This window comes from Nasonia vitripennis (genome assembly GCF_009193385.2).
Source record: "Nasonia vitripennis strain AsymCx chromosome 4 unlocalized genomic scaffold, Nvit_psr_1.1 chr4_random0003, whole genome shotgun sequence".
Taxonomy (NCBI): domain Eukaryota; kingdom Metazoa; phylum Arthropoda; class Insecta; order Hymenoptera; family Pteromalidae; genus Nasonia; species Nasonia vitripennis.
Window position 1 is genome coordinate 2699194 of NW_022279638.1, and position 9040 is coordinate 2708233.

General features: G+C 36.7%; 2 protein-coding genes across 2 annotated transcripts; both read left to right on the top strand.

Moving 5' to 3' along the window:
• The first annotated feature begins 4572 nt into the window (after positions 1 to 4572).
• On the top strand, positions 4573 to 5262 carry LOC103317132. Its single transcript, XM_008213921.1, has one exon. The coding sequence runs from the start codon at positions 4573 to 4575 to the stop codon at positions 5260 to 5262; it is 690 nt and encodes a 229-aa protein (XP_008212143.1).
• Positions 5263 to 5334: 72 nt separating this feature from the next.
• Positions 5335 to 6258, top strand: LOC103317131. Its single transcript, XM_008213920.1, has one exon. It carries the CDS (start codon positions 5335 to 5337, stop codon positions 6256 to 6258), a length of 924 nt encoding a protein of 307 aa, XP_008212142.1.
• The last annotated feature ends 2782 nt before the right edge of the window (positions 6259 to 9040 follow it).

Sequence of the window (9040 nt, forward strand, 5' to 3'; positions counted from 1 at the left end):
TGTTTTAAAAAGCATTTATATTCATACTGCCTCAAGCTGCAAGATATAAGCGCGTAAAATGTACACCCCGTGGCTAGTCTCTCTGCTATCTCCGACTATTTTATTGCACCTCTAATCTTAGTCACAAGTCTTCTTTTATTTTTATTTATTAATTTTTATCCATCGGTTGTACAGATTATCGAACTTAATTATTTACTAGCAAAAACCGGTCGCTTCGCTCGCGATTGACAAATTAATTGTGATGATATTTAAGGGGATGTCATTCCAAAAAACACTGTTTTTCTATTACATTCAAAACTGTTTGAATAAAGTTTGCAAAAGAAAAAACGAGTCTGTAGCGCCGTAGTGTTAAGTTTAATAAATTGGTAAACTGAAAGAAAATTTCGATCAGACTTTCTATTTTTCTAGAAGTTTAAAAATACAAAATACTTCGTGGTGGATTTGCGAAGCTTTTGCGCCGACATTCCTTAATTATTTGACGTGTCATTATTAAATATACTGTTAAATATTAGATGTACACTCGATGGTAGTTAATTCTTGTGGAACGTTTTTGAAATGCTCCAATCAGATTCACAGATTGATAAATTCTAACCAATCAAAAGCACGACTTCATGAACGTTTTATAAGAATTAATTACCGTCGAGTATAAATGAATATATTCAATACAGCCAACATTCTATAAAAGTAGTTATAGCTACTAGTACACAGGACGGGCTTTAAAATTATAGAATAAAATAAAAATACTAAAACTCTTTAGATAAAATAAAAAAACTCTTTGTAACTATTTGATGACAGTATTAATTATATTAACAAAATCTAACCAAAAAATAATAATAATTAAAGATTATTTTTATAAACATTTAAAAAATAACGTAAATTGTGAGATTATAACAATCATAACTTTCATATTCTGTACTAAAATGAAATACATAATACGATATTTACTTTTATATTAAATGATAACGATATCTTCAATCCCTAACAAAAAAGAAAAATGAAAACAATTTAAAAAAAACGTTATGAACTGCAGATGATAGCAGAAAAATGTTGAAATCGAGACACACATGACAGTAATCTTTTGTCGTCTTCAGTTTTATTTACTTTGCTAGATACTTCAGTTAGATTTATTTTTTTTAAGTGTAAAATTTTACAATTTAGAAAATAAATAAAAAAATGAATACAACAGACAATAACTATTAATAAGCGAAAACAATAGTTTTTTCATAGTTCACAACAGTTTTCTTTATTTCATTAGTGCTGTCTTTTACGTTCACTAGTTCGTTCCCAATCATAACAGCTATCTTCGGATTTCTACACATTTTTAAAAACACGCGTTCAATAACATAAAAAAAATTAACTTTCAAACAAGTAAAAGGTTAGGCGAGTTTGGTATGATCCGCAACGAAATAACAGATAAAAAAGAACTGAGATCAATCAACCGAAGTCAAGTTTATTATATTTAATCATAATTAAGCAACAAAATTTGTTTTGGTCAATAAAGGGCTTACTTAACTTAAAGTTAAATAATATACTGATCAATTAGGAAGAACTCTTAAAATGCTTACTACGTAACTTGCCATGGCCGTTTCATTGTACTTATGGTGTTTTTATGACGTTCTAATGCATAAAGAGAAAATTTTAGTAGTTTTCCTAGCGAGAAAAATCACGTGATTTTTCACACGATCAATCACATGATAGATCACTTGACTATTCAACGCGATTTCTCACTTGATAAATCACGTTAAAAATCACGTCAGAAATAACTAATAAAATTAAAGTATTTGTTTTAATTGAAATAAATTATTTTAGTTTTACTAAACAATTATGAAAAATATATATTTCGTTGATATTTATCCAAACGAATCGACCGCAAAAAAGTAAAAAAAACTTTGCCTGAACCGAGACTTGAACCCTGATCCTCAACTTCACAATCCATTATCTCATTTATTGAGCGATAAATTTTTTCTTTGTTTTTTTTTTGTCCTAATAATGATAACTTGCAGATCATATATGAATCTTAGTAATGTATCATTTACATGTATAGGCTATCTGCTGTTATTTGATAAAATAAGAAAAACAATTTTATTATACAATAAGAAGTTTATTTTGTGTTTTATTCCTTATAAATTGTAGTGATTCTTCTATACTACATAATATATATTATTGAGTAGTACAAATTTAGATTATAAATATCAATCTTAACTTCATATTTATCTCAAAGTATACGTGTAAACTTTACAAAGTTATAAATCTAAAATATTTTTAGGTGAAAGTAGCATAGAATTTCAAGGCTTATTACAGCACAAATAGCTCAGGAAATAAAATAATGGATTATGAAGTTGAGAACCGAGGTTCAATCCTCGGTTAGGACAAAGATTTTTTTTCATTTGTTTGTGGTAAATTCATTTGAATTAAAAACAAATCTATTTTTCATCATTGTTGCGTAAAAATAAAATAATTAAATTTATTTTAATTTAAACGAATACTTTAATTTTATGAGTGATTTCTGACGTGATTTTGAAGGTCACAAGATCATCGCATGAGAAATCACGCCAAATTTCACGTGATTTATCATGTAAGAATTCAAGTGATCTAGCACGTAATGGATCTTGTGATAAATCACGTGATTTTTCTCGCCAGGGTCACCATGAACAAAATGAAACGGTCATGGCAAGTTATATAGTAAGTATCTTGAGACTTTTTTTATTGATCAGTATATAACTTAAGTTAACTTAAGTTAAGTAAGCCCTTTATTGACCAAAAAAATGTTCTTGCTTCATTATTATTATATATAATAAACTGAACTTTTCGAGGACACCCTTAATGGATTGCCACCTTGCCGTGCCCGATGGGTCGGTGAGGGGGCTCCTCTGGTCGATTGTGCAGTGGATCTCGGACCCAAACCCGGTGAGAGAGAGTGAATGTTTTTGGCTGTGTCTGATTCCCTGTAAAACGGGCTCTCAAATGTATGTGGATCACCGTAAAAGGGGCTCTCACTCCAGTGCAGAATCCCCCTAAAAAGGGCTCTCACTCAAGTGCGGGATCCCCCTAACTAGGCGAAGGCGGTAGTGCCGGTTGGGAAATACGACACATGAACACACATGTCACATCTCAACACTCACACACTGCTGAGCCCAAAGCTGCCCCCGGGCACGTATGTCCAGCAGGGTCACTCGAGGAGGGCTGACTGCGTCGATCTGAGGGTACCGTAGAAAAACTAGGTTGTCTAGCGCTCCTAGGCCGTCGGACAGTACAGGGGCACGGGTCAGCCTAACCAGCATGACCTGGCTGCCCTATCAGCCGACGAAAAATCCCGCCCGACCTAACAGTGCCGATTGGTGACCGGATAGGGCCATGTTGGATAGGGGGGGGGGCTGCTGAGGCTACAGGAGTCGGGGTTGGCTTCTCCGCGGTGGTTGGCTTCTGAAGAGCGTACTCGCCCAGGATGCAAAGGCAGGGCTTGGTTCGCACACACTGTATGGGACAAGACTACATTAAGGTTCAAAAATAAACTGTGAAATCATTGTTGATCAGATATTATGACTTTATTGTAATCTCCTAACGATCAGGTCCTGGTGTGATCTTCTCTCACAAGTTGTCGCCTAGAACTGACGCTCCACTCATTAAACGCCGCCGAAAACTCGGGCCCGCTAGAACAAAGGAGCTTTCTCGAGGACTACCGGAGGGACTCGAAGCAGTGCGCGCGCTCCTCTATATCTATAGCTATACACACCCAGTCATGTGCCCGCGCGAACGTCTCTCGCCACTCGACTCTCTGGCCTGGTAGTCACAGATCGCCAAAAAGGCGGAAGATGAGCTGGGACAGATGGGAGCTGAGGTCATTTCCTAATCCAAGATCCTTGGATTCACAGCGGCACTTTCCAAAACGCCGTTAGGGAGAAGGTCATAGACACCCTTGCCTCTAAGAACGTATGTTTCGAGGTTATGGACTGGAGAGTTTTTAGAGAAGTCTCCATGTTGGACCACCAGCACATCGTGTTCAGACTTGGCGGACAAAGTACGCTCGATCAGCTTATAAGGAACCCTAGAAAAACAAACTGAGTAGGATACAGAGAGGAACATAAGGCTAAGATCAGTAGCTTCCTTGTAACATACGGGACGGCGAAGGACATCGATCACTGCAGCAGGATCCTAAGGAACATAATAAGTTTTTACGAGAACAATTGTGAACTTATGCTAAAAAGGCCATTGAAGAACGCTCTCTGGTGGAATACGTCACTGGAGAAAGGCAGGAAGAAAGTAAGGTGGCTATATAACCGGTCCAAATACACGAACACTGACAAGGACAAACTGGCGTATAGAGCGAAGCAAAAGTAATATAAAAAAAAGATCGAAAAGGCCATGGTGGAGGGTTGAAAGAGATACTGCAGAAGCCGAAGCATCGTATCAGGCACGACCAGTGTCCTGTAACACCCGAAGAAGCCACTGACAGACTCAATTTGATTGGTAACAAAGGACTAGGCAAAAAATGGACAAAAAGCCCTAAAAAGCGTGATGGAAACCTACTTTCCAGACTTTAGGGAAGGAGCAAGGTCAGAAGCCGTTTAGCTAATGGCCCGCGGAGAGGACTGGAGACTGGCGAAATGGGTAATAGACAAGGCAAGGATAAGGTGGGCCACAGGGACGTTCGAGCCCTACAAGGCTGCAGGTCCGGACGGCATTTTTCCGGCTCTGCTGCAACAGGGCATGAATGTCCACATATTAGTCCCAGCCTCAGAGAAATTGTACAGAGCCTGTCTGGCACTAGGATATGTGCCGGAAGAATGGAGACAGGCAAGGGTGGCTTTCCTGCTCAAACCAGATAAAACACAACACGCGGTCGCAAGGGACTTCAGGCCAATCAGCATGACCTTGTTTTTACTCAAAACTCTAAAAAGGCTGGTTGACAGATATATCAAAGAGTCATCACTAGTAGAAGCGCCGCTGCACAGCAAGCAGCATGCCTACAAGACAGGAAAGTCAGTGGACACAGCGTTGGTAGACGCGGTTAGCTTCATACAAAAGGGCATGAAAAACAGGGGTTTGGTATTGGTGGCTTTCCTGGACATCGAGGGGGCTTCAGCAGGTATGGAGGAACATGCAATACCAGCAACTGTCGCCAGGTGGATCAGCGTTATGCTGAATACCAGGACGATAGTGGCTGTCTGGGTAGCGTACTCTTGCAAAGGATTAGTAAGACGACGAGGACGTGATATCAGGTCTAATGCAGTTTGCAATGGGCCTGGTGGAGAAATGGTGTGATAAAGAGAACTGGGGGTTAACCTGAACAAAATCAGTGTCATGCTGTGTACGAATAGGTATAAAAGCAAGCCGATGGAAAAGCTTCAACTCCATAAAGTTTCTCTGAAATTGGTAAAGGAGATTAAATACCTGGGAGTCACGCTCAAAAACAGACTCAACTGGGGGAAACATATCAAAGATAAATGCGAGAAAGCGATAGGCACTTTCTGGGCCTACAGGAGGGCTTTTGGCAATCCCTGGGGCCCAGAACCGGATAAAGTGAGATGGCTATATGATGCAATCATCAAACCAAGACTCACTCATGGGGCACTAGTATGGGGCCACAAATGTGAGTTGAAAACTCTCACAGGGGCACTAGACAGGGTGCAAAGATTGGTTATGGGAGGAATCACGGGATCCATGCGAACGACACCTACGGTCGTCATGGAAAAACTGTTGGAACTTCCTCCACTAGGCAAAATAATAAGGTCAAATGCGTGCAGGACGTTCTGCAGAATAGCGGAATCATTGAACTGTTCCAATTTCGAGGATGCGGCACTTCCGGAACGAGTAATGCCGCTAATGGAGGAAATAGGTTGCGACAGAATGGCAAATAGAATTTATTTCTCTAAGCCGTTCTCGATCGTAATCCTAGAAAGGAAAGAATGGAAGACGGGTTCACACGAACTCCTCGAAAACAGTGTAGTGTGGTTTACCGATGGCTCAAAAAATGAGAATAGTGTAGGAGCAGGTGCCTGGGAAAAGGGGGATGCACAAGAAATTGTGTGTTCGCTCGATCACCATGCTACGGTTTTCCAGGCAGAAATCAGGGCCATTACAGAAGCTGCTAAATGGCTGTTGAAAAGAGGCACAGGGCAAAGAACTGTAAGCTTCTGCTCGGATAGCAGGGCAGTTCTTATGGCGCTAGACAGTATCAGTATCTCCTCAAAAGAGGTGCTGAGATGCAGACAGGCACTGGAATCACTGGCAAAACACAACGCGGTAAGACTGGTGTAAGTGCGTGACAAAAAGGCAGACAGGCTAGCGGGTAGGGGCGCGGACGGCATTTAAGCTAGAAGGTGCGCAGTCGCTGTCAACGCCTGCAAGTTAATAGAGCAATTAAAGACTAGCTTAACTTGCAACTAAGCGACAAATGGACCAATGCCAATGGGCTTAGACAGGCTAGGGCCTTAATATGCAGCAGCCAACCTGAGGAGTGGCTGCGGACAAATTAACGCCTGAGCAGGAATAGGTTGAGATTGGCCGTTGGCTGGCTAAAGGGACATTGGAGGGTAGGATACCACCTGTGGAACCTGGGACTAAGGGACTCCGGGAGCTTTAGGTGGTGTGAGTTCAAAGAGGAGACCACTTCCCACCTGCTGTGTGAATGCCCAGCTTTCGCAGGGACAAGACAGAGGGTGTGGGGGCATTTTGTGAATGGCACACTCTTGTATTATATCAGAGGTAGTTTTTATCAATATTTTTGTTGAAAATCATAGTTAGGCATAAGAAAACATGATATAAGTCAAAATATATTAGAGACAAGAAAGAAATGCATTTATTTCTTTGTAATGAAAAATGCGAACCTCAACATAGCAGTAAATAGTAGCGCGGGCACCGCGGCTTCGTCTGCTTCTCAAACTCGCCTTCGTGGCGCTAACGCGCTACTTGATTATGGAATCTAATTAACATAACTGTTGAAATCTGGTACCATCCTCAGTAAACTAAAAAAAAAAAGAAAAAACTAATAATACCTGTAAATAACTGTTGAATTTGTCTGAATTCCGACATTTTTCTGCTGAACATTTCTGTTTCGTTGAGTTATCTTCTGTTTTAGTCTGAAGTCTTTAGATGGAAACTGTTATGTGCAAAATTTGTATTTCTCTAAGGATCAATATAGGTATGGAAAATTATGTAATTTTATACAAAATCATAATTTATATCATCATATCAAGATAAATTCATTTTATTATTTTTGTATTTATTACTTATCTAAATTATTAAATAAGACAGTATTTAAAATATATTACAATATACTATGCGTAAAATGCTCTATTACGCATGCTCCGCGTTTAAGCACATTTTCCCCTGTATTAGGAAATAACGTTCGATACACATGAAAAACGTTGATTTTCATAAATTTATAAATTGATTAAATTTAGTTGTTAATATTAGAATGACACTTTATTGATTATGGAATGAATGCAAAATGCTTTAATGCATCTATTTTCGAAGACAACTTTACTATTTAAAAAATAATTTTTAAATATAACAAACTAAGAGTATTTTAGAAGTAAATTTAAAAGAGCCGTATACCTAATAGTAGAGATCTCAGTTCAGAATAATCAATAGAAATCACTATAGATAATTGATAAAAACATAAAAATATTGAAAATTTACATCAGTTTGGGATGTGCTGTAAATTTGTATAAATATATTTGAATATTATAGTAAACATATATAATACATTAATGAACGTATACAATTTATGGTAATGTTTGTTTAAAACATCTATTTGATTATAAATTACGTTTTATTTAAATAAATTAATATCGTTTAATAATAATTTCTCTTTGTCTATTGATAAACTCATGAAAATGCGCTTTATATAAAGAAAATAATTACATAACGATTTTTTCATTTTATATTCACCAACACATAGCTTTGAAAAAATGATCATATCTGCAGATTAGAACTTGTGATATGCACGAATGCATTCAACATTAGTTATTTTATATTCATAAACAGATAGCTTTGAAAGAGAGATCATATCTGCACAAAAACTTATTCGCAGCGTTCTTTTGACCTTTACCAAAACTGCAGATTACATTTTGTGTAGCTTTGTGTCCAGATCATATCAGCACAATAAAATTATTTGCAACTTGCCTTTCATCTGGACCAAATCTGCAGATATCTTGCTTTATTCATAAATGCATACAGAATTCGTCATTTCATATTCACAAACACATAGAATTAAAAAAAGATTATACCTGCACAAATAACTATTTGCAGCATCTCTTTAATCTCGACCAAAACTGCAGATTTTATCTTGAGATATGAATGAATACTTACAGCATTCGTCATTATATGCCACTAATACAAAACTTAAAAAAAACGATTATATCTGCACGAGTAATTATTTGCAGCATCCCTTTTATGTAAATCGAATCTGCAGATAACATTTTGTGATATGCATAAATACATAAATCGTCATTTCATATTCATAAACAAATAACTTAAAAAAAAACAGCATATCTGCTCAAATATTTAATTGCATCATCCCTACTATCTGGACCAATTTTAAAATAATCTTTATTTATCCATGTGTGTATATATATATATATATATATATGTGTAAAAAATATAAATTAACTACGTCTTTTTTTTATTGTTTTAATAGCTTTCAATCTACCACGACCAAATATTGAAAATGTTTTTTAGTAGGTATGCATATTTTTATCATATGTACCTGTCTATACCAATCAATAGTTTTTTGTTTATAAAATACATAAACTTTTGTAGAATAATTGCAAAAAAAAAATCCGGACGGACGGACATTTTTTAACTTCTTTTACTGCTAAAAACTAATAAAAATTGGATACATATAATTTTTTTGGTCATTTAATTAAATGATTTAAGTTCAAAGAACATTTCTACCGTAAAATAGATCTAATTTTTTTCTTTTTACGAGTTTTGGAGGGTTTTTACAAAATTGATTAAATATAAAATTTTAATATAGTGTAAAAAATTTATTGTTTATGTATAGTTACTTTTTTTACTGTATATGCGTCTCCGATCC

Bases quoted from the DNA above. Each gene is read 5' to 3' on its own strand.
- LOC103317132 (XM_008213921.1), top strand. From the start codon at position 4,573: ATGGCCCGCGGAGAGGACTGGAGACTGGCGAAATGGGTAATAGACAAG.
- LOC103317131 (XM_008213920.1), top strand. From the start codon at position 5,335: ATGGAAAAGCTTCAACTCCATAAAGTTTCTCTGAAATTGGTAAAGGAG.